This window comes from Sceloporus occidentalis, unplaced genomic scaffold (genome assembly GCF_023333645.1).
Source record: "Sceloporus occidentalis isolate IW3139 unplaced genomic scaffold, rSceOcc1.0.p SCAF_18, whole genome shotgun sequence".
Taxonomy (NCBI): domain Eukaryota; kingdom Metazoa; phylum Chordata; class Lepidosauria; order Squamata; family Phrynosomatidae; genus Sceloporus; species Sceloporus occidentalis.
Window position 1 is genome coordinate 2,303,135 of NW_028316998.1, and position 27,387 is coordinate 2,330,521.

The 27,387-nt window shown below is 37.7% G+C and overlaps 1 protein-coding gene across 1 annotated transcript; it reads right to left on the reverse strand.

The window, feature by feature from the left end:
- LOC149302546 (cadherin-20) lies at positions 1-27,387 on the reverse strand. Its single transcript, XM_089482339.1, has 11 exons — positions 27,265-27,387; positions 21,609-21,903; positions 20,338-20,457; positions 13,056-13,223; positions 10,770-10,957; positions 6,485-6,738; positions 4,710-4,846; positions 3,997-4,118; positions 2,181-2,298; positions 933-1,184; positions 1-494 (listed from the first exon to the last, which is right to left on the reverse strand). Exons 1-11 carry the CDS (start codon positions 27,385-27,387, stop codon positions 1-3), a joined length of 2,271 nt encoding a protein of 756 aa, XP_089338465.1.

Consider the following 27,387-nt stretch of genomic DNA (forward strand, 5'->3'; position numbering starts at 1 on the left):
TCACAAAGACACATTGTTATCCTTGGCACCGTACATTTCGGCAAGCTTTTTAAAACGTGGACCCCAGTCAGTAAGGTAGTCATAACTCTGCTCAGAGTCTGTACTCAATGACTGCAACGAACTTAACGACTGTGCAACAGAACCTTCTCCTTCAAACATATAGGTTTGTAGGGAATCGAATGGAGGTGCGCAGACATCTGTGTCTGCTTCGTAGAGTTTAGCTAGCATATAGTTGTGAACATTGTTGTCCATCATGCATGTCTGAGGCACATGACGCGATAGGCTTTCGATTTCAGGCTGCATGTCTTGTCTAATTTTCCCCACATGAGCTTCTCTTGGGTTCCACATAGCTGAAATATCAAAGGCCTCAGTGTCTTCTTCTCCTCCTCCTTCATCATCATACCTCACAATATTTTCATGAACATTGTCCTCTTCATCAATAGTGTATGGTTTCTTTCTGTGTCTCCTCATGGATAAGATAAGCAGGACCAATACTGTAAAATAAATAACACCAGTGAGTGGTATCAAGAGTACTTTATATTACGTTTTACTGTTTTGTGGAGTGTAGAAAGCAATTGTGAGTGGACAGAACTCAGGCTATATTATTGCTACTGTTATTATTTTGCATTATGTTACAAGGCACACTGGAAAGCCAGGCCACTTTTAGTTTAAAGGAAACCGAATATTATGCTTGCCGATAAAAATTATTAAATAGTGAAATTTTCCAAAAAATGTCATTTGCTTTACATAAATACTTCATGGCTGGATTTTTGCATCTAACAGCCTCACCCATTTGTGAGGAAGTACCCAAGCCTATAAAACAGGTTTCAGCATAGATAAAGCTAATACTTGCAGCCAAGGGACAATTCTCAGTGCTGCTATCAGCATCAATTGCTTTATCTAAAAAAACAGAAAACAATTCATAAAAGTACCTAATAATACAAATATGCAGGCGAGAATAGCAATCAGAGCCCCTCTGCTGAGGCTTATGGGTAATGTGTATGGTTCAGCGCTGCAGGACATGATATCACCCTCGTCATCACAACTGCATACTTGGACGGTCAAGGTACCAGTGCTACTCATCATGGGCTGTCCATTATCTGCTATAAGGATCGGGATGTAAAAAGTGCTCTGCTCAGTCTGTTTGAATCCCGATCTTCTTGTAAGAACCCAAGCTGTGTTATCTGTAAATATACATACATCATATAAACATCTGATACAAGGTGTTGCCAGAGATCAAAAAGAAACCCCCACAAAAATAATTAAATATGTAACCAAATCTAAGGATTTTGTAATTGTCTCTAGATTTGCTCCTTGATGACATTTGTGTAGGTCAACCAATAACAGCACAATGATCCATTATAGCCTTGTGCATTTGGATTCATACAAGTTTTAACGAAATTTGCCAATTTTGTTAAGTCGTACGAATGTCTGACAACAAAAAGCGACCCCAATGAAAGAGGCGCATAAACGCTTTTTTGTTCTGCATTATTCTGGCTTCTTGAAGTACTTCTGCAAGAAGGTGGAGCCACAGGGACAGCCTCTCTCCTGTTCCTCCAATCTGGGGAGAGGTTGTGCGCAGAGGCTGTGCCATTTTGTAGAAGCACTCAGGGAGGCCTGGTTAATGGAGGTGATGCTGGAGAGAAGTAGACAAAGAAAGAGAACAGAAGAAGAAGAGACAAGAGAAGAAGCTGAGCTGCTTAAAAGGAGACAAGAACATTGTAGCTTTCAGCAGAGAAGATAGGGAGACATTGAGAGAAGGAGTGGTAAATGACACCGAATTCCATTTCCACATTGAAAAAGGCCTCTGAATTTTGTCTGAACCAAAAGGGCAAGCAACATAATTTGCTGTCTGAAAATTAACGAACCAAAAACAAAACAAAAAAATTGTCAGATTGTTTTTGGTCCACTTGTACAAATGTAGTCCATTATGATTTAGTTATTAGAAAACAGATGATACTTTATCTGTAACAATGTATCATTACAATACAGGCCTCTTTGCACACCCTGCTTTATTTCTGTGATCATCCGAATTGTAGCAAATAAGGCTTTTTTAATTAGACTGCTTTGTAGATTATTGGTATAAATATTACTGCCAAATTAACTATTACACATTTATGTGGTAACTTGCTCAATAAGTGAAGGGATACATTATGTTTACATGATTACAAAATGTTTACCTTGGTTGTCTCTTAAAGTGAAATTTGGGTTATTAGCTGCCTCTGGAGTCAAGCTATAGTAGATATGCTGACCCTCTTGTGGGTCATCCTGGTCTATTGCACTTACAGTCTGAATCAGCTGAAACAAAACCAAAAATAAGAAGACAACAAATCAGAACTGAAAAACCATTGATATTGAATAGTCTTTAAAAAAATATTAAAAATAGTTAAAGTATTTGGACACTGTGAAGATGCTTAAAAGAACTCATAAAGACTTGTCTGGCATGAAAGAAATTGCATTAATCTAGTTTTATATGTCAAGATGCACATCGGATTAGGATAACAGAATTGGCTACATGTCTCAGAGGATTAATGACACAGATTAGACCAGAGCGCCAAGAAAACCAAGCAATCAACAGGCTATTTTCTGTAGGGATGGGAGTAGAGAACAAAATTATTTAAATGATGGGTGGATATATGAACATAAAACCCCTTCTTAAGTCAGAAAACATATTTACAGGGAAGTAGGTCTCAAGGGATCACGATTTAATGAAATAGTTAAACTGGATACACCGAGGCCTTGAAAAATCCAAAGTCACAATTTAATGAAAATGCTGAGGTTGAAGGTTTGAGTCTCTCAGTGATTAGCAAGATACTTTGGAACTAGTAGTGCTCTATTAAAGAATAATACTAATACTAATAATAATTCAGTTTAAAATGTAGAGATCGCTATCCCGTACCAGAAATAGTATCACAATCTGTTTGTTTTTTGGTTGAACCATCCAAAAGTAGGTAACTATTAGAGAACCAGAACTTTCTGTAGTCCCAAATGTGGTGGAAAGGGCTTATACCGCCTGACTCACCGGTTATAGCAAGCTTCTAGCAGTTTCTGTTTTTGTTTTAAGTAAAATTTGACATGGATAAATATTTCTGGGAAAGATTTGTAAGTTCAACACTACAATGAATGGTGTTTCTAATGCTGCATGTAGTTTTTAAAGTGATAAGCCTTTAACAACTCCTTAAATCACTTTATATGTATGAAAACTATTTAAAAAAAGCGCATACATTATTTCTAATTTGTAATTTAACAAAGCATGACATTTTTTATAAGTACACATATTCTGTAGGTCTCACAATCTCTATGCAGTTGTAATACTCTCTGAGATATGCTATATCTGAGTAACACATATTTGCACAAAATCTAAAACAATTTCATTAAAATAAACTAATAAATTCAGCTTTGTTGTCCAGATTATAACTGTGGCTATTTGTCGGAAATTACTCCTATTAATCTATGCACAGTGAATAGTAACTTTTCCTACCGATGCCTATTATAAAGATGATGGCTACATAGCACTAAAATCATTCATTTTATAAATACAGTATTTTATGACTCTGCTCTTTTATATCTTCGATAATTCTGTTTTATTAAAATTAGAGGTTAGGAAGCAAAAAAATGCAAGAACACAGGTCAGTGCAACTTTCTTAACGTGCATGGGACCTATGGGATATCGGCATACCCTAAGCTCTCGCTCTTCTGTGGGGTGGCTTCTGAAAGGGGTTACCCTTTGCGAGTGGGCATGGCTCAATTCCACTACCTGCCCCGGAATAAGAGAAGAGTGACTTGGAAACCCTGAAAAGCAACGCTTCACCCAGAGGCTCCAGGTCAAACCCAGAAAGTTCCTAGGTATGGGTATGGGGGAATGTGCCTGACCCTCATTTCAGCTTTGCTCTGGCTTGTGCTTCTTACTTTCTGGTGATCATTGCTACACAAGGTATTGGGCTTAACATGTATGATTTCATGATGCATTTAAATTTCCAAAGTAAGAAGTCTTACCTGTCCAGCCTTTGCATTTTCGCACATGAAAGTCTCATAGAATTTGGTGAAAATTGGGGCATTGTCATTAACATCTAAAACTTTAATTGTAACAGGCACACTTCCAACCTGTGATGGGTTATCTGAAATAAGAACAAAATGTCATCACACTATATGTGCAAACCAGCCCCACTCTGATTAAAAAAAGTTTACATCAAAACCATTTGGTGTGTTAAACATCTGACATTTCAGTATCTATAAGACAAAGACGGAAGGAAAATAAAACGACAAACTGATTTCTGACAACCATTAATAATTGCTAAGATTATGCAGATGCCTTTTGGCTACTGACTTGACAAAAGACATCTTGCATTTTTAAATATGAGATGTAATTCCTACAGAATTCCTGGCATTATTTTCTGTAGAATTAATTTATATATATATGAATTCATTTATCTAAATGTATCATAAAAATGCAAAATACATTACATGCAGTGGTACAGGCTAATGTATTAAGTGAATTAAAATATGCATGGGATAGGCATAACGGTATCCTGAATCAAGGACTGATGAGGATCTGAGTCTTACATCAGAAGAAATGGGCCCAAATGGTTCTTATCTGCCATCAAATTCTATATTTCTATGTTTGTATCAAGGCATGAATTAATTGTTAATGATAAGTGAAATGTGTTTCCAAACTACAAAGATAGTATTGATTTATATTTCTTACGTACTCATCTCCATTGCTAAAATTGTGATATTGTGCCAGGACACTTCTTCTCTGTCCAAAGGCCTGGCTGTCATCAATGCCCCTGTAGGAACATCCACATAAAAATACCTCCCAGGGTCACTGTTTCTGTCAATAGAATACCTACATAGAGAAAGGAAGAACATATTAAAACAAATCCAATGGGGTCAACTGCTAGTCACATCATATTATACATTGGACAGTTCAATTTCCGGATACGAAAGTGTCCACTTTAAAAAAAACTAGACTTTAAACTTTAATGCAGGTCAATTAACAGAAATTTGCAACTCAACCAAACTGTGACTCATTTTTTAAGCTTAAAATATCATGCGGCAAATGAACATTGTCTTGAGTCGCCTTTGACTTCTGTGTGATTCTTCACCTTAAGTCATCTAGAAGATGGTACAACTGGTCTGGTGGCAATTTGCTACAAGGATCAGATACTTGGGAACAGCTCAGAACAGACTTGAAATTCTATTTGCTTAAGTCCCAGAGTGCTGCTGAAGTATGCAACCAAGTTAATTTTAATGACTGATGGAGGGTTCAACTATTTAAGTGCACTCAGTTGCCAGCATTCTTCTGGACACTTGGTTAGTTTTCTGGTCTTTTGTGAAATCTCTATTTCCTTAGATAATGTATTTGAATTTGTATCGTTCATCATGTACTTTATTTAGAATTATTTATGGATAATCTTTATATATGAAACATCTTGCCCTTGTATCACCTCGTACAATAGTGGAAAATTTAAAGACTGTGAACACTGGGATTAAAGCAATAATTTATTGATGACATTCACACTGGTTTATGACTACTTCCTTTTAGATAATTGAATTACCCTTTTAATCTAAATCATATCTGTAGAGTTTCAGAAACAAGCAGGCCTGCCAAGTATTTTGCCTTATATTACCTAAACTTAGAAAGTAGGTTAATGCTTGGATAAGGGACATGAGTCAGATATTAAGTCTACCTATAGGTATGACATCAAGAACTTAAGAGGAGACAAGAGCATGTCATTAGGTGATTAGGCTGACCAGCTATATCCTGATGACAACGGGACTTTATGGCTTTTGCTAACATGTTACTATCTTTAAACTTTGTAAAATGTTAGAGCTAGGGACGAGTCCAGGGGGTATACACCAGCTGATAGTTACCTTGTGAGCAGATTTGGAACTCAAGGGTGTCATAGCCCACAATTTAAGAATATGGGCGAATATGACTTTAGTTAATGGACCGACCAGAAGAGAAATCAGGGTCCCTGTTACGTGGCAGAGTGGCTGCCTCCCCCAGTTCACCTACCACCCTAGGCGTAGCTGACCTACATACAAATTCACCACTGGAGTTTATGTATGTATGGACGTATGTATCTACATGAGGACTTTCTATATGCAACAGGTAACTATGACCAGAGAAGCCAAGACTCAGGCTCTGCTGATGCTACACCACGGATTGTCTCCCTCACTTCGATGTACGTAAAAATTAGTATAAGTTAAAGAAACTTATCTGTGCTTGAACACTGAAAAAAAACATACTTTCTAAATCCCCTTTGTGGGCCTTGCTTTGATCTAAATCAATAGAAAGTCCTGTGTCCCGTAGTATTCTTACTATAGAATCAATATACTATTAAAGCATCATTTGCTGGTACTTCACTTTGTAAAATATAATTTGCAGTCCATAAAAAAAAGTCAATACATTTCAATTTATTCCTGTAGAGCTGTGACCACATCTGCTATAAAAAGAATACGGATGCTTGCTGCAACCTGCCTGATTGAGTTGTTGGTCACGTCTGGGTCTTTTGCAGAAACAAGCTGTATTGTGGTTCCAATATCAACATTTTCCGAAACTTCTACATAATAAAAACTTGACTCAAACACAGGAGGCTCATCCACATCTTCCACTGTAATATGCACAAAAGTAGTATCACGAAATGGACCAAGGTTTAGAAACCGTACTTCCAAATGTGTGTTGGCACCCTCAATTTTTAGGGTGTAGGTTTTCTTTTTTTCAAAATTCAGAGTCTGGAAAGAGAACAAATAATGATTTTAATTTCTGTTAACAAAATCACCTAAAATCCTATTTTAAATGTAAATATTTATGATTATAATATATAAATATATATATGCATTTAAGTATTTTTATGAAAAGTATCATAAATGTAAAACAAATTGTCCTAATGTCACACAATGTTCATGGAAGTTGGTTACTAGTTTCTTGATTCTACAGTGCTAAGTGGAAAATAACAACCACATATGGAATAACAATAATAGCATGTTCAGAACCATATTTATTGATGATTTACTCCACTTTATATTTTCTCATGTTATACATTTATTTTCTGCAAAATATGTAACAATATTCAATGCTCGTGCATTGTACGTCTAGAGCAGGGGTAGGCAATCTTCGGCTCTCCAGATGTTGTGAACTACATTTCCCTTGATGTTTTGCCAGCATTATGACTGTAAGAGCATTATGGGAGATGTAGTCCACAACATCAGGAGAGCCGAATTTGCCTACCCCTGGTCTAGAGTAATACAAATAATACCAACGCCCACTAATAAAAAGAAGTGAAAACAACCCAATATGGAAATGCATATGCTAATCCAATAAATGTATTCTTATGAAAACACAATCAAACCAAATAAAGCAGAAAAAAAGGTTTTCACATAACATCCAGTTGCAACTAATTATCAGGAGCCTTGTTGCTTTATTGAAAGATGATCAGATTTTGAAAGTGAAATTGGAGCTATAAAAAATTGCTTACATGATTAAATTAAACACTTTAGGTAGAAGGAAATATTTATTGCAAATAAACAGAAATAAACCAGTTTTTCCGCGATAAAGTGTATATATAATTTCAACATGTCATTTTTATTACTCTGAAATATAATGAAATAAATGAATTTGGCTGGTGGGGATTTTTGTAATTAAATTATACTTTTTTTTTACATTAGGTACAATATACTCTTAAATATGCTTTCCTTCTACAAGCTTAAGAGAAGTTCAGGGAATATTTCTGGGGGCAACTGGTAATAAATAACAAATGTCACAATCATTGTCCCTTAAAAAAACACAAGCATATGTTGTCAGTCTACCTTAGGCACTTTTCCAACACTACATCTCTAGCTTGAAAGAAAAAAAGGAAAAATGGATGCCATTGATTTTATATCTCCTTTCCTGACCTGCAATACCGGTAACTCAAAGAATCGGTATGATATAATTCTTAGCACGTTCTCCAAATTACTGGCCATTTCAGATGAACTAGTGGGGGGGTTAATGTGTAGCTACTTTATTGAACCGCTTGGACTGATTATGATCAAGGTAAGAAGCTGCCAGTCTGTCATTGTTTATATCCTATGGATCAAAGAACAAAGGAAACTATATCCGAAATGCGTGCGGATGGGCGTATGCAACTGGCGGAACCATAGAATTAAACAGAATTTCATTTGTTGGACCTTTTGACAAGGTATTGGAGTAAGCTTGTGGTATTTGGTTGTCCAAGAAAGTATAACTCTAATTATTGACTACTTATTTTTAGATATTCATGTTTTTAAAAAAAAAAAAAAAATTTAATGTAATGGTTTTACTCCATATGACAATTTTCCCTTTTTTGTCCCCTATTGTAACACTACAGCAAAACTTAAAACACTTTTGTTCTTTTACTGATACAGTCCAGTGAATTACATTCTTGGGAGTTATTGTCTTAAATCACATTATATCATAGATATACTCTTGCCTTGTACACACAAGTAGCTTCCCATCTGCCACATCTCTGATGGCTTCTTCTAAACTTAATTAGCATTTATGGATCTCTACGCTCCAATTAAAAAAATGCATGGATTTTATTGGTTTTTAAATAATTTAAGTTATATTTGATTGCTGTTTATGGTACACTTGAGGGAAAAATGCACACGGTGGAAATGCAAATATTGATATAACATTTCCACTGTAGGCAATAAATTCTCTAGATAAACAATAGTCTAAAAAAACATATCACAGGAAGGGATGATTTTATGTATTGTTACATTATAAGCCTGGTTCTGATTGATGTTTGATAATATTCAACAATATTGCAATTATTGCTAAAGGTGGAATAGTCGTACAGCTACCAAATGGCACTTTTGACTTAAATACCAGTCACCAATATTGTACAAGCTAAAATTTGTTTTTTTGGGGCATAGTTCCCAAACACTATTGTGCCCATCAAAGTTGGACACTGTAACACTGCATAAACTTATATTATTATATATTTTATTTATCCAACAATAGGGGATTTAAATGATTTTTGTAAAATTTTTAAATATTTTTATGATTATATATTTTATATATTTTTAAATATAATTTTTTAAATAATTTTGTCATGTCAGCTAAAAACAATTTAAAGCACACTTTTAAGAGGAACTCCCACTAAAATGTGTTATTATTAGTATCACATGAAAATGCGTTTTAAATAATATTGATCAGTTTGGTTTTTTTTAAAGTGGTTCTATTTTTAACATAATATAATGGTTTGACAACTATCTATTAGTTATTTGTATGTGTCTATGTTTGTTATCGTAACAGGATCTAGTAGACAAAGACCTCTGATCATGCTGCCTTGTAGTAAACAATAGAATGACTCAGTTTTAATGACCATGTAGGGCAATCTTACTAATGGAAGTCTATGGAGAAAATAATTTCATTAGACAAACAGAACTGCATTAGCACTAACAAAGAATCAATTCAGTGTGGTGTTTGAAAAATCTAAAAAAATATCGAAGGACTGAAAAAAGTGTCTAGGTCTTCAGATAAAGGAAAAATGATTGATACAAAATGAAACTAATCAATGCTTCATTCAAGGCTAAATCACATTACTATATATAAATACTTATTTTCCCATGTGTCTTTGAAGCACATGCTTCCACATGGAAATCTATAGGGATTTGTGGACCTTAGCTGCAACTAGTAGGTCCACCTCTAACAAGTGATAAAGCAATTTGAAGGAGTAACTGATTTAATTATTGATAAACTAAGGAAAATGTGACATACATTAAATGTAAGTCTGTTTCAAAAATGCATTAAAGTGTTGTAACATTTTGATGAGTCTCTAAGACATTTTCATAGCTCTCCATCCTTTTACAGAGACCCAAGAGAGCGATGAGGCCCTAGGCAACTGTTTGTTCTTTGTGACTGAAGGGGGAAGACAAACTTTCTGAAAGCCGAAAAAGAAAGGCATTGGTTTATCTTTAACGGTATTAAATAATTCACCTTAAAATAAACAAATGTGACAGAAAAGCTTTTTTTCTTTACCCCCAGTTAGTATTTTAGTCTCGTTTCTATTAAATTTATAATCACCATATGGACTTTGTTGTCAATCACCTAAAAATGTGCTAAAATGTAAAAGCATGCTGTCGCTCCTTAATTCCCGGTAGTTTAGAGTTCCCATCTGCCCTACTTTTATTGGGAGGATTGCAGTCTTTATGAAACTACCTCTGTGCCCTAAGAAATTCTCATTCACAGCTCCTCTATGTTCAGGTTTTAAGCAGGGAACATAAGAAGATTGGTTGGAGGCAAGGTACATTGAAAAAAGAACATCAAAAGATGAGTACAGTTTAGGCACCTAGTTTAAAGATGTATAAATTATAATACTTACATATTTTTAACCCCTTAATGACAAAGCCCGTACATGTACAGGCTCAAAATGCATTGTTTTCAATGGGTTCCATTGTCCTTAAGGGGTTAAAAACAAACTGGAAAAAATGCGCAATCATGCACTCCTACTTCAGAATGGCTAAAACAAGACTTTTCCCCAATAAACCATCCGCGTCTGAGCAAATAAATACAAAGTACCTATTTTTTTTTCATTTTATATTCTGACCTTTGCAGTCCACTTAACGTTTGTAATTTCAAACATAGAAACATCTCTCTCCCTATGCTGTGTGTGTATATATATATATATACACACACACATATTCCTTAACACCACTAATCACCGCTTTTATCTCTGTCCTTCAGATAATTCTTTTCTCCCCATAACATTGGTCAAACAATTGATTCAGATGCGTTTTTTTACCTTTTTAACTGTGATAACTCCAACTTGATAGGCAGGATCTGTGCTAACATCAAAGAAGTCCATGCCATCTCCATCAATAATACTGTATTTCATTTCTGCATTGACGCCTTCATCCAGATCCATTGCCAATACTCTCCCCACTGTAGAATTTATGGGTGCTGATTCCAAAACATTCATTTGGTAGTGCTCTTTAAAAAAAGATAATTTTATATTAAAATAATTTGCATGTCAGGACCTGAGACTATCGTGACTTAAAACGCTATCTCTGCATTTTGTTCTTTACCAGCATCACTCTTTGATCACATGATAATTAGTCTTAATTCTTTACACCTGTGCCTAGTCATGTACCTGAGACCATTTTATGAATATACTTCCTACAAAGTACTCCATACCAGATTATTGTGGCTGCTTCCTACAAATAATCCTGCTGCTACTTCTGCCTTTTTTTTTTTTTTACCTAGTCTTGTTGTTTAGTGGTTTCTATTTAATAAGAAATCATGCAATCAGAGGAGTTAAGGCTTCCTTCAAACAGGCAACATTAAGATAACATGCAGGTAGATTGCAAACTTAGAAAAAGTGATGACACGTCCAATGCAAATTTATTATATATATATAAACATATATGTTAAAAAACCCAAAACAATAAATACTGTGATTGATCTTAATATAGTTCTTATTAGACTTCTGCATTCGGGTGCGTCATTCATATGACTGTCCGAAAACGTGGAGGGACAACCAATGATACAAAAGAAAATGAAGAAAAGAGTTTTCCCTTTTACTCTTACTCATGCTCTCTCACACTCGCTCAATGTCTAGCTACCATCTCTGCCGATTGCTTCCGTGTCCCTGTCTCCATTTCCACAGCTCCACTTCTTCTCTTGCTTCTTCTTGTTCACCTTTCTTCGTCCACACCTCTGTTTCTCCGCAAATCCGTCTACATTATTCTTTCCTCTTGGAGTACTTCTGCAAAAGAGCGAGCCACAGCGGACCTCATGGGTCCTCTCTTCTTCCAAATGGGGAAGAGGGTGTGGGGGCGGACGCTCTGCCCTTTTGCAGAAGTAATCCAAGAGGCCCGTTAATGGAGCTGATACCGGGGAGAAGTAGACGAAGAAAGAAGACAAGGACATGAGAACGGTTGTCTGGAAGGTAGGGAGACATTGAGAGTGAGCATAAGAGAGAGTGAATGAGAGTGTGAGAGAGCCTGAGTGAGTAAGAGTGAGGTTGAGTGACAACAAATTTTATTTCCGGATGGAAAAAGCCCTTTAAATCTTGTCTGAACTGAAAAGGCAGGTAACTAAACTGGTTGTCCAAAACAAATGGACCGAAAAGGAAACAATATATTAATCCGAATTTGGTCCATTTGCACAAATATAGCTATGCACACTACACATACTATTATCCTAAAAAGTCTTGTATGTTGAGTGAAAGTAAGCTTCAGAACTACTTAGAAGTAATGCTACTACATAAGTAGATTCGAAGCTGCTTTGGGCTCCTATTAATCTAAGGTGCAACCTGGAGGGATGTTGGACGGGTAAGGGAGAGACTACACTTAAATTTGTATCACCAATGTATCTTGTTCATTAACAAACTTGTGATCCTAAGTATTATAGAGCTTTATATACCCATTTGCATCAACCATACATAAGAAGGGACTCCCAAAATATTTTTTGCTTGGGGTCCCTAAAAGCATAGAGCACCCTTGGAGCTACCAAGAGACTGCCTGCATAAAACCCTACTACATGCTTCCTTATATACTGGTAACAAATGGATTATATTTATGACCTAGAAATCTTTTGGCAAGAAGACTACTGGAATTCATCTCTTTACCACATGGCTACTTGCCTATAACTTACATGTATACATGCTATAATTATGTTGAAAATTAAATTCTTAAGCAACAAAAGTTGTAAAGGAAAATATTGATTGTTAATTATTAAAAAGGTGTAACCTTTCCAATTAAAGGCTAATCAAACTTTGCCTGGGTTACTTTTGACCCAGTAATATAAACATAGAAACATACAATTTGACAGCAGAGGCCATCTAGTCTGACATAGAGACTCAGATATTAACCAGTCCCTAGTCTTGTCTTAGATTCAGGAAAGCTTTATGCCTATCCTATGCATGTTTAAAATCCCTCACTGTATTACCCTTTACCACTTCTGATGGGGGGCTGCTCCATTTACCTACCACTCTCCCAGTAAAGTAAAGAAGAGGAGGGAAAGGAAGAGATTCATTGTGAATATGCATTGCGTTTAGAGTGTTGTGTCGTATGCTTCACAGACTTACTCTGAGGAAATCGAGGTGGGTTGTCATTCACATCGCTGAGTGTGATATTAACAGTGGTTGTTCCGGCCAATCCCCCTAGCTGGCCACCCATATCCTTTGCTTGGATAATCACCTCGTAAGAGTCTCTTGCTTCTCTATCCATGTTGGTTAAAGCTGTTCTAATTATACCTGTGGGATAGAAATAACATTAGAATATGCTAAAAGAAATACTCTTCTATTGAAGCATACGATAATGAACATTTCAGAACGGACAGTAAGGAAGGAGGAAAACACTCTGATATCTATCCATATGGCACGAAGCGCATCAGTTAGAAATAAAGGTAATTGCGCATCTGCGTAAATGACCCGCTAATGTAATACCTGTGCTGCATCCAATTAAAAAGTTGAAAAACATATTCAAGCATGCTGTAATTTCGTTGTAAATGGATTAGGAAAATGACAATATTGCCATTAGACTGAGCTATTCCTCTGCAGTTTCCATAATAAGAGCAAGCCAAATTGATGGTGCATTACCAAATAATATCACTAGGTGGCAGAAATGTCCCATGTAAAAGATGACAATTTTTTCCCCTACGTAATTAGAGGCTGAGTGATCTGCCTGCTTTGTACTGCAGCTACAACGATGTGTGTAGTCTACCTGAAAAGATTATTATGTGTCTGACCTCTACAGGATATTTCCCCTAACCTCACAAATTTTAAAAACTAGTTTCTTCGCTGACATCTTGGGCTGTAAAGAAGTTCACATCTCAACATGATATGTTAAGAAGGGCAGAACATAATGACTTACTGGCAAAACTCATTTCTCTGTAAACGTTGATTATTACACGTAACCCTTTGGGTTTTTGATATACTTATAATACATGTCTTAAAGGCAAAATTTAAAAAATTTATTCTGTTAAGTTGCATTCAGTTCTTTGAAGGCCAGAATGGAGCTTGGCATAGTCCCATTGCTCGGGCGGCTGGGCTATAGTATAGCGAATGCATAGGATGCTATTTACACTTTTACACTTATCCTGCAATAAGAACAAAACACACAAAGAGAACATATTTTAGAACTCCATTTTAGTAAATAGGAGAGTAAATAGGAGCTGAGCTACTACTGAAGTCAACCGGAGTAACATAGTAACATAGTTCATAAGGTTGAAAAAAGACCAAAGTCCATCAAGTTCAACCTATATACATATTGTGTCCCTACTGTGTTGATCCAGAGGAAGGCAAAAAACCCTTATGAAGCAGATGCCAATTGCCCCATACCAGGGGGAAAATTCCTTCCCGACTCCAAATATGGCAATCAGAATAAATCCCTGGATCAACGTTCTGTCCCTATTAATCTAATATCCATAACTTGTAATATTATTGCTTTCAAGAAACACGTCCAGGCTCCTTTTGAACTCTTTTATTGAGTTTACCATCACCACTTCCTCTGGCAGAGAGTTCCATAATCTCACCGCTCTTACTGTAAAGAACCCCCGTCTGTGCTGGTGTAGAAACCTTCTTTCCTCCAGCCGTAGAGGATGTCCCCTTGTTATAGATACAGTCCTGGGTATAAATAGGTTCTGGGAGTGATCTCTGTACTGCCCCCTTATATATTTATACATAGTTATTAAGTCCCCCCCAAGCCATCTTTTTTCCAAACTAAATAACCCTAATTCTGATAATCTTTCTGGGTACTGTAGTCCTCCCATTCACCTTATTACTCTGGTTGCCCGTCTTTGAACCCTCTCCAGCTCCACTATATCTTTCTTGTACACTGGTGCCCAGTACTGTACACAGTATTCCATGTGTGGTCTGACTAGTGACTTGTACAGTGGTAGAATTATTTTCTTGTCGTGGGCATCTATGCCCCTTTTGATGCACCTCATGATTTTATTTGCCTTAGCAGCAGCTGCCTGACACTGGTCGTTACAGGTAAATTTACTGTTAACTAAAACCCCTTCTATTGTGTTAACCACGTTACAGAGCTTAGTTTCGTCTGCAAAGATTGATACTTTACTATACAATCCCTCTACAAGGTCATTAATAAATATATTAAAAAGAATAGGACCCAAAACTGACCCCTGTGGTACCCCACTAGCAACAGTAACCCACTCAGAGTATGTACCATTAATAACCACCCTCTGTTTCCTATCACTGAGCCAGTTACTTACCCACATACACACATTCTCCCCCAGCCCAAGCATTCTCATTTTATGTACAAGCCTTTTATGTGGCACCGTATCAAATGCTTTGGAAAAATCAAGATATACGACATCCAGCGATTCACCCCGATCCAGTCTTGAGCTCACCTCCTCATAAAAGCTGATCAGGTTAGTTTGACAGGACCGATCCCTTGTAAACCCATGCTGATATGGAGTCATACACTTATTTTCATAGAGATACTCCAAAATAGCATCTCTTAGGAAACCCTCAAACAGTTTACACACAACAGAAGTTAAACTAACAGGCCTATAATTCCCAGGGTCACTTTTTGTCCCCTTTTTGAATATTGGCACAACATTTGCTATGCGCCAGTCCTGGGGAACAGACCCTGTCACTATAGAGTCCTTGAATATTAGAAATAGGGGTCTGTCTATTACATTACTTAACTCCCTTTGAACGCGGGGGTGAATGCCATCTGGACCTGGTGATTTGTCTATTTTGATTTTTTTTAGGCGGTACTGCACTTCTTCCTGGGTTAGACAGGCGACATGTACTGGGGCATTTATCTCATCCTGCTGTATATTACCTGGCATTTCATTTTCCTCTGTGAATACAGCAGATAAGAATATATTTAATAGATTAGCTTTTTCCTGATCCCCATCTATAACTTCTCCCTCATTACTTTTTAAGGGGCCAACGCTTTCATTTTTAACCTTTTTACTATTTATATAGTTAAAGAACATTTTGGGGTTTGTTTTACTCTCTTTGGCAATGAGTCGCAGTAGTCAATCACACATATGCTATCTGAACACTAATGTTTTGCTAGAATACATTAAATTGGCTGCTGCTTCAATCACTTCAAAGGGAGAGCTGCTTAGTATGTGCATAAATGATTCTCACTGCCTGCATATGCCTACATAAGGGAGCAAGACATTACATAAAATCGGGACTGTCCTGAGAATACTGGGACACTTGAGAGGTATGTAACTTTACTCAAGCAAATGAACATATACAAAATAAAGTGAAATAAGGATGTTTAAAAATTAGTTTGGCTTTTCTGCAAGAAGTCAGATGTTGCAGATGTTGCACCACATTTTCTGTGCCTGTTTCCTCACAGCTGATAAGCAGGATACATGCGCTGATGCTGTCAGTGTGTGCTGCAGCCAATCAGCTGCGAGGTGAAGCGCGTGACAATTAAGAAATGTTTGTTATTGCAAGAAATTGGCAGAAGGGAGAATGTTGGTCCTAAAAACAAACTGAAGTTTAAGTAGGAATGCAACTACAGAAATAACCATAATTACAAGCCCCTAAAAAGGGACAGAATAGAAGCCACAATTTTAGCAACCGAGTCCTGAATATATATATATATTAGGGCTGCAACAACTAATCAATAAATGAAAATCATTGGCAACAAATTTCTTTATCGATTAGTTGAATCGATTTTATCGATTATAAGATGTGGGTTTTTTCAGAGCAAATGCTCAAATAGAGGTTGGATAATAACACTAAGATGCAGATCCCCGCAGCGCAGCAGGGAACCCGATCCTCCTCTCTGGCAGCGGGGGGGGGGGCGTCGCGCGCAGACAACCTCTGCTACTGTCCTCCACTTCCACCGGGGCTTCTATGATGGAGCACCAGCGTTACCTTCCGTCAGAAGTACCAGCAAGCAGAGGCGGAGGTTGTCTGCGCGCATTGCGCAATGTCCGCCGGCTGCCAGAGAGGAGGATCTGCCGCAGCACTGCAGGGGACCCGGATCATTCTCTCTGGTAGCCGATGCGCGCAGACATCCTCCACTACTGCTGCCACTTCCACTGGGGCTTCTATGATGGAGCACCAGTGTCACATGACCTTCCGGTGCTCAGTCATAGAAGCTCCAGCAAAAGTACCGGCCAGAAGCAGATATCGCGCGGTCACTCACCGACTGCACCTACTAGACACCAAGGAGTATGGAGCATGGGGTAAATCTGGCGGCATATCAAGGGAACAGTGGTATATAGGGGGTATAAGGCATATCAGGGGGCAGAGTGGCATATCAAGGGGTTATAAGGCATATTTGGGGGCCAGGGGGGGCATGTCTGGGGGCATAAGGCATATCTGGAGGGGCATATCAAGGGCACAGTGGTATAAAGGGGGTTATAAGGCATATTTGGGGGCACAGTAGCATATCAGGGGGTTATAAGGCACATCAGGGGGCACAGTGGCATATCTGGGGGTATAAGGCATATCTGGGGGCACAGTGGCATATCTTTGGTATAAGGCATATCAGAGGGCACTATGGTATATTAGGGTATAAGGCATATCTGGGGGGGCAGAGTGGCATATCAGGGAGTAAAAGGCATATCTGGGGAGGACGGAGTGGCATATCTGGGGGTATAAGGCATGTTTACTTGCTGCCTTATATATCCTACCCACTGACAGGTGCCAAGATTATCAGTGTTATTCACTTCACCTGTCAGTGGTAATAACATTATGGCTGATTGGAAAATATATATATAATATGGAAATGTATTCAGATTGAACTGATGTGGTTGTGTGATATTTCTGTGACAAGAAGTCCTTACTTTGTCTTAATATGGCCTGCTTGAAATGAAGCTCTGTTGCTATGGTACCAGAGAGAACCAAGATTTTTGTTATGCTCTGTATATTTGCAATAGCGAGAAATCCTCAGCCAGAATTAAAAACATAATAATACAGGAGAGTTACAGTTCTCGGCTGTTATTGTAATGGTTCCAATATTCAAATTAACCAAGATCAAAAAAAGTTTTAATGAGTGAAATATGAAAAAGTATTTCTAACAAAACAGTAAGATCACACTTTGGTACGACTTATGAATTCTAAACTGAAATTCAAAACATGATGTAATAGTGCACCTGAGGCTTCTCACTACAGAGATGTGTGAGCCAGCAGAACTATAGTAAATACAGCACTTCAAACACATTAATAGGGGTTTGCAATTGACTGCCTGATATGATTTGCATTTCATTGAAGGATATATAGATGTGATAGCTCGCAAGCCTGGACTGGCCATCTGGCACACAAGGCAAATGCCCAGTCCACTGGTGCTGCACGCTGTGTTCGTCGGCTGGATATGCGTGACTGTACGATACGTGAGCATAAAAATGCAATGTGTGGCCACACATATGGAGACAACAGCTGTACTTTCATCATATGGCGACCGCCGACCTTAAAGTGGAAGGGGTGCTTAATTTTCCCTGGTATGGCACGTCACTTGGTACAAAATATATGAAAATAAAGGCGTTTTCTGAATGTCATCTATAGTATTGCCCTATAGCTACATAACTACATCTGAAGACCGAAAGAACTGAAGTATTGCAGATAGGGCATAAATATGTTGCATTAATATACTCTATGTATGGCATAAAGGGATACTAGATGGTTTTAACTATACAATGAGGCTGGAATTGGACCAGCAACTGAGCTTTGACAGGACCGGTCTTAGTACCAGAAGACCTAACTAGGCAAGTGTAGCACAGCGAGTACTGTGAACCATGTTAGTAAATTAAATATACTTTATTTAAAATGGGGGCCCTCAAAAAGTGCTCTTGCCTAGGATGCCAAACTTCTGAGATGCCAAGAGCTTTTCTGTGCTGGTCAAAGGTATCAATTTCAAATGAAAGAAATGGAGTTTATATTGTTCTTACTAATGTTGGTACATAATCTTTCCAATTAGCCTAAACAGTGTGGTAAGGGGGATTGTACCTAAATCTGTTTGATTTTTACAATAGCAGAACTTTGATGTTACTCTGATAGGTCCTGGAAAGACAAAATTCCATGCTGCCATATTGGTGCAGAAAATTGCAGTGTCTCAATAGCCATAGCTGTTTGTATGTCGCAAATGGCCCTTACTACAACATTACTCTGACATGTCCCCGCTTATTATCTGACACACTGTATCCATTCTGCACAGTGCAGAAGGACATGAAACACAACAATGATCACATTAAGAGAATAATAGATCATGTACTGTAAAAGAAAGACATATATGTATATGTTGATTGTAACAGGGATAGTATGACTTATAAAACTGAATTGACAATGATGACCAGGACAATACATTGCAAAGCCGGGATTCTGATAGCAAAGTAAAAGGGAAGAGAAAGGGGGCAAAGACAATAGAAAAAAAGCGTCACAAAGCGCAAATGAAATGTGAGAAATTATGTATACCATGCCAATGAAAAATGTATACCAATGACACTGATAAATTGATTTTATAGACAGAATACAAAACCAAAAACATTAAGCATCTTGCATCATGGACAAAATAACAATTTTCCTAATTCTCATAATGAAACACAGATGTACAGAAGACAGAAGGTCAGGAAGGACTGCCAATTTTAGAGTGTAAATCACCAATAGTACAATTTCAATTCATTTTTTGCAAATACCTTGTAACAAGAAAATGAAAAAAGTATTTATTGTTAATAATGATGTTGATGAAGGTGATTCGATAGAAATGTATTGTGATGTCAGATTGAATAAAGCTTTAACTTAATTAACCTAATAGTTTTAATGTATATTTTTAAGATTAATTATATACAGGTTCAATTATTTCTATGTACAGCACATATACGCAAAAAAATGGATGAAGTGAATGAAAAAGAAGAACATTTCTGGATTTATGCATTTATTGGGCATTTGGCTTGTTCAAAATGCACACATTGCACTCCTTAAAAACGACATAAGACAATTTTTGCATGAGACGTCAACTTCATTGTGTTGTAAAATTGTTAAACAAAGCATATTGTTAAGCTTTTAATTACTTTATCAGTTTATTTTAATATTTCTGCTAAAGTGTGTGGCAGAACTAGTTAAAATGAAAATGTAATGATGTATTTATGTGCAATTATGTTCCTTTCATGTTCTTCTGTGACTTAATTGTACACAAGCCAACTTTTGGGTTCTATTAACTAGGATACCAAATAACTTTGATTAACCATTTGAAGTACAGCCGCTGATTTGGGCATGGTCCGCAATACTGGCACCATGACTGGGACAGCCTGGTTTGTAAGTTTGTAAGAACCATGTTAATAGCCAAACTGGGTCTCAAATAAAATGTATATTTATATAAGTTAACTGGGAAATGACATCCCACTAACACAAAATTAACAACTTCAGTAAATACCTGTTTTAGAGTCCACAGAAAAATATGGCTGTCCTTGCAAAATACTATACACAACCCTTGCACTGCTTCCATAAGTAGGATCATCTGCATCTGTTGCTGACACCTGGATAATAGAGGTACCTGATGGAAATAGAAAACATTGACCTTTGTAAATTAAGAGCCGGGAATCTAATTTTGCTTCTTCCATAAAAAAACTTGCAAACTTTGCATAATGACAGCAACATTAACGGTTTTACCACCTGTCAGTAGAAGATTAATTGCCACCCGCGCCTTCCACTCGGCTAATACGTCCTAACAATCTAATGAAGAAACCATTTTTTTGAGATAAGCTCCACATGGCTATTACTGCTTCTCTGTCCTGTTACATATTGGATTTACCATTCATAGCTGATGTGATGGCTGTTTTAGCCACCTGTTCACTCTGCTGAGAATGACTTAAATTTTACGCCATCATTTGGCAGAACTCTCGTCGTATGATTGTGCTATCAATACACATCTTCTTCTACGGCTGCCTAAATGATGCTCTGCTCTACTGTATAGCATATTTGCGACAATATTGCTGTTTTATGATCAGAACCTGGAAATGTAGTCAGAGGCGTTACTGGACAATGTGAAGCTGTACTGCATGAATGCTTTGGGTATTTTCCCTGAAAATAAAATATATATTGAGCTTTTAACCACAACATTATTTAGTGGGGCTGCTTAACCCCTGGTACACCAGAAGAGGAGAGCAACAATATTTCAAAACAATGTCCTGCTTAACCCATTTGTATAGGAATGGCAACATTTTAAGTATTTTTTTAAAAAAAATCCTTACAATTTATCTGATGTTTAACCAAAAGGAATGATGCAAACAGGATGATGTAAATGATGATGCAAACAGGATGATGTAAACTAGCTATAGTGTCCCCTAGAAGACAGGGTGAACTCAGAAATAGGTAATATCTACAAACACTTAGCAGAGGTCTTGCTGTATTAATAAACAGGATTAACATCAACTGAAGTATGGATCATATTATCAAGGTACTTTTTTAGTAGTTGAGAGTTTAAATATAAGTGAACAATATGTATTTAAGATGTCCATCACATTTGTACAGATAGTAATAGGAGAATTACAAGAAGCCAAGGTGTAGTACCAAGGTTTGTAAAAGCAAAATAAATGTTACAGTTCTATCTCTGTAAAAATGAAAGTGGATCAAATAGAAAAATGTATTATTATTGATCATTAAGATTATACTTAGATAGGTCTTGCATTTAAAAAGTTATCTTACCAACTGGTGACATCTCTGGCACTGAAGCTGTATAAGGTCCATCAAGAAACCTGGGTTCATTATCATTTATATCTTGGATTTTGATGATGAACTCAGATTCTGGTTCCATAGGCCTGCTAGTTCTTCTGTCCAGAGCCTGTGCTCTTAGGGTATATTGAGACCTTTCTTCTCGATCTAGCCTTTGAATTGCATGGATGTCTCCTGTAGTGTCATCAATTGTAAACATGGTTCCCGCTCCATCACCAGAAAGAATGTATTTGATGGATCCATCTCCTTTGTCCATATCTGAGTGAAGCTTTAATATAAAGCAGTAAAAAGGAGAAACATCTTCACTTATAGAGATCAAAGTTATAACATTTCTCTATAACCTTTAAGTTATAAAATAAAAATAGATCCATTTAATTTTTACCATCATTCTAAAGTCTTATTGCTACTTTTTTCTACTTGTCATTGTATTTCATCTTGTCTTCAGTGTTCTTTTATATTAATAAGATACAATTTTCAACATGTATTAATTAAAGGCACTGTTCCATTTACACTGCTGAAACCATTCCTAGCACTTTTTCATGGCCATTACCTTAATCATGTAAAATGTTGCTTCATTTGGGATATATATGTATTGTTATTGTAAAATGCAATAAAAAGAGAGTAAAACAAAAAAATGCTTAAGTGTCAAGTGGCACAAGGTAGTCACTGATAGGTTGTTGACACAGTAACTAAAACACCTCAGATGTTTTGAAGGTATTAAAGCTGTAGAGGACAAAATAAAATGGCACATCTGGCAATATTTTTTTGCTTGACATGCTGAACTAAGTTTAACAGCACATTTAAGCTAAAAGTAAAGGTAATGTAATTAATATCATGAGACGTTTGTATAATTGTGGAGGTCAGAAACATACAAGCATATAGACTTTCATTTCATATGTGCAGTGTTCATATGCATACATGGATCTGCCAAAATGAAAATCTTTCACTGTGTCGTTTGTAAACACATTGTGCGATAACGCTCAATAGACCCTCATTAACCACAAATAAACAGCATCTAGGTAATGTGATGCACAAGACAGTTTATAGAACATGCATTACCTATGGGAAGTAGACCGTGTGATGCTCCCTACCAGCAAGAAATACCGTATTTGCTCGATTATAAGACGGCCCTGATTATAAGACGACCCCCCAAAATCTAAATATTAATTTAGGGGGAAAAAAAAAAGCCTGAATATAAGACTACCCTATAGGAAACAAAGTTTTACTAGTAAATATTAATTCATGTAAACAACATTTTCATATTTAATAAAAGCTATGATTGAGAAAAATATATATTTTTTTATTTGCCAACCTGCCCCCCCAGTTATGCACATCTGCCCCCAGGGTTGCCACTCTGCCCCCAGAAATGCCTTCTACCCCCTATTTGCCACTCTGCCCCATGATGTGCCTTTTAACCCTCTATATGCCACTCTGCCTCCAGAAATGTCTTATACCCTCCTATATGCCACTCTGCCCCATGATATGCCTTTTAATCCCCTATATGCCAGAGTGGCATATAGGGGGTTAAAAGGCATATCATGGGGCAGAGTGGCATATAGGGGGTTAAAAGGCATTTCTGGAGGTATATATATATATATAACTGCTAACAGCAATCACACTCCTATCAAGCCAAGGCAGCCAGTACATGCTGGAACCTGGGGATGATAGGAGTGTGAGTACAGCCTCCCTATGCCATGCTACCACCACCACCCCCCCTTACACATCCATACTAACACACACTCATTCACAAACATTTAAATGCTCATTCATTCCATTAATCACACATACTTGCTCAAAAACCCTCCCCCACCCCCTTACCTGAACTGCAGATCTCCCACTCGAAGACTTCTGCAGGGGCCCGGCTGTGCGAGCAACTTCTCTGGCCCAGTCCCCAGAGGAAGGAGGGGGGAGGCAGAGTTATGTGACACTCTTCAAGCTTCCTGTTCTCCTACTGCTCGCGACCAAAGCCCGGGAAGCAGCATGGCCCCAGTGGACATTTTGAGGTCTGATTAGAAGACGACCTCGATTATAAGACGAGGGGTATTTTTCAGAGCATTTGAAAAAAACCTCGTCTTATAATCGAGCAAATACGGTAATACCGTATTTGCTCGATTATAAGACGAGGTTTTTTTCAGAGCAAATGCTCTGAAAAATACCCCTCGTCTTCTAATCGGGGTCATCTTCTAATCAGACCTCAAATAGAGTCTGATTAGGAGACTAAGATCCAGATCCCCCGCACCGCTGCAGGGGACCTGGATCCTCCTGTCTCACCCCCCCCCCCATCATACACACACTTACCGGTGCTTCCTGCTGTATTGCCGGGGCAGCGGGTTGACGTCTACGCGATCCGCGTAGACAACGTCCGCTGCAGCCGGAAGGAGGTGTGGCTAGCAGCGGGGGTTGTCTGCGTCCGTCGCACAAACCTTCCCCGACTGTCAGAGATCAGAGTTCCCCGCACCGGTGCGGGGAACTCTGATCTCTGACAGCCGGGGAAAGTATACGCGACGGACGGATACAAACCCCCGCTGCCAACTCCACCTCCTTCCGGCTGCAGCAGAAGGCGACGTCAACCCGCTGCCCCGGCTGGAAGCACCGGTAAGAGAGGGCTGAGAGGGGAGGGGAGGGGAGAGTGTGTGTGTGTGTGTGTGTTAGTTAAATGGGGGTATAGGGTGTGTGTGTGTGTGTGTGTGTGTGTGTGTTAAATGGGGGCATAGGGCATTTCTGGAGTGGCGTTAAGGGGGCATTTAATAGAGCACTCTGCCTCCTGAAATGCCTTATACACCTATATGCCACTCTGCCCCATAATATGCATTTTAACCCCCTAAATGCCAGAGTGGCATATAGGGGTATAAGGCATTTCTGGAGGCAGAGTGCTCTATACAATGCCTTTTAACTCCCTTAATGCCACTCTGCCTCCTGAAATGCCTTATACCTCCCTATATGCCACTCTGCCCCATAATATGCATTTTAACCCCCTAAATGCCAGAATGGGATATAGGGGTATAAGGCATTTCTGGAGGCAGAGTGGCATATAGGGGTATAAGGCATTTCTGGAGGCAGAGTGGCACATAGGGGGTCAAAAGGCATACCATGGGGCACAGTGGCATATAGAGGGTTAAAAGGCATATCATGGGCCACAGTGCCATATTGGAGTGGCAAGCCTGGGGGCAGATGTGCGTAACTGGGGGACAGGTTGGAAAATACAAGAAATAAAAACAAAAAAAATATTTTTCTCAATCATAGCTTTTATTAAAAAAAATAGTTTACATGAATTAACATTTACTGGTAAAACTTTTTTCCTTTAGGGTCGTCTTATATTCAGGCTTTTTCTTTTTTTCCTAAGTTAATATTCAGATTTTGGGGGGTCGTCTTATAATCAGGGTCGTCTTATAATCGAGCAAATACGGTAATTTTGCAGTTGTCTGCTTTTTTTGCGACCTCCCCCATGGTGTGAAATAAAAATAAATAAAACAACTTTTAGCTATAATATAATAATATATAAGTGATAAATGACTTGCTTTCTACTTATTCTTGTAAAAAAAGGAATAGATTAGGAAGGTGATTCAGTGATAGGGGATCCAAAAAGTCCAGCATAGCATTAGTTAAAAAACATAACATTGTTACATCTAATTTAAAATGTTCTGCTAAAAGCTGACAAAAAATACTGAGCCGATATACTTTTTTTTTTTTAAATGTCAGCAAAAACTGGACAGATTTGCAATCAATGCCTTTTCTACCCAGAAATACGTTTTTTTTAGTATGTGCACTACTGGTCAAGTGTAATCGAAAGTAATTTAATATTTAGTTTAGTATTAGGGTGTAATTATAGAAACAAAAGTGCCAAAAAACAGGGCAAACAAAACAATAATAAATACAAAAAATAAATGAAACATAAGTGATGGTTCATGATAAAATCTGAAACTTGGAAGCTTTGTTCCATGAATCTGGAAGCTTCGTAATATGTCTCAAAGCAGGTTATGCAGCAGATTTAATGCTGTGACCAATTTTAGCCAAAGTTACTCCACGCACTAGCAAGTGCTCACTAAACATGCATAATATGCCCTGCTGCACATCCTGCTTTCATATTGAATCCAAAATGAACGCAAAAATGAACCCGACTATTGTGCTCTTCCAAACACTGGGATGTACCAGCAGGTGCAATAATACCGGCCACATTGGTAACTAAAGCCTATGTTAATGTTTTCACCATTCATTCCACATTCTTTTTCAGGGAAGTAGCTTGGAATTAAATAGTGAACAATGCATTCTTCTCAAGAGCGAATGTTACAAACAGTCTAACAAGCAAGATTCAGATAGAAGTTTACAAAGAGAATTAACATCCTCTGGGTCATTTCAGTTGAGGCTTTTACCATGAAGTGTATTTCCTGTATGATTTTTATATTTTATAAAAAATGAACTATTCAATGTTGCTTTTTAACCTACATTAAATAAAAAATAAACAATTCTGTGATTCTACTCACTACTGTAGGTACCGGTGTTTTGACACTTTCGTATAGGTATCACATGGGGTATACCTGTGATTAGGCCCTGAGTACCTATGGCATGTCCTCTACCTGGACAAGTGATGAGGACAAGGATCTGATTGCGCCATATAATCTCTAATTACTGGCACCATTACATCGCACTAATGATTGGCCTGTAGTGCCACTGCCTACTGCTGTCCCTTATATTTGTGGTCGCTGTTGGTCTCAGTGAAGCAGAGAGATAAGTTGTCATATGGCTTCACTTCATTAAGGCATGGAAATTAAGGCGTGTGACAGACAGTGGAAATTCCACTTGCCTATTCCTAAAGGCTTCGGAGTCCTGTAAATTCTTTCAGGTTCAGGCCCCCACAAACCATAAGGGCAACTGTGGTGGTCCAGTTGTAAAATATTGAAAAGAACACGTCCTCCACCTAGCATCTGAAATATAGCAGACCCTTTAGAAAAATATATAAAGCTATAATCAAGGGCAAACCTTGTTAAATGTAGAACATACTAGACATACTCTTGAGGCACTGAACAGATCCTCATAGTCTATAAGTAATATCCTATTTAGTCCACATTAAGGGCATTTAATGTTCAGTCATGGCAAAAGCTTCATCTGTAGTTAACCTTCCTTGGCACAACTATATTTTGAAATACTCAGGTTTATTCACTAAACAATAAGCTTGAGTGCATTTCACTGCATAAACTATACGTTATTGAGGCTCAGACTTTCTTGCGGTAAATAATGTTTTGACCTTCTTAATGCATATTTATTGCGGCAAAAATGTTCACAGCGCCACAACTCACCTACATCTCTCCATTTAAGGAATCAACCCTAAAATAAATAGACCAATCATTAAGTGGTTTATATGACTTGGATATTAGCGAGATTAAGTCTATTTTCTTTCAAAAAGGCTGTGTGATTATTACAAAGCTTTCTTTATTTCAATGAGCAGAAAGACAAATCCAATAATCTGTTGTATCTCAAGGTGACACCACTTTTAAATACTATTTAGACACGGCGAATTAGATGTGCATGGTGTCACTGCCAGATTTGTTGAATAGAAGCTCACATGCTAACCATGTTTCCTGGTTCCACATATTCCACTCTTTTCACTTTTAGGTTATTTTGGGTATCTCACCTTGCCAACATAGAGAGGGTCTGTTCCTGTGTACTCTTCCAGAACAAAGAATTGGTTCCATACCCAGCTTCTCTTGACTCTGTGATGTAGCAACTGTTTATTCTCTGAGTTGCCATCCAACAT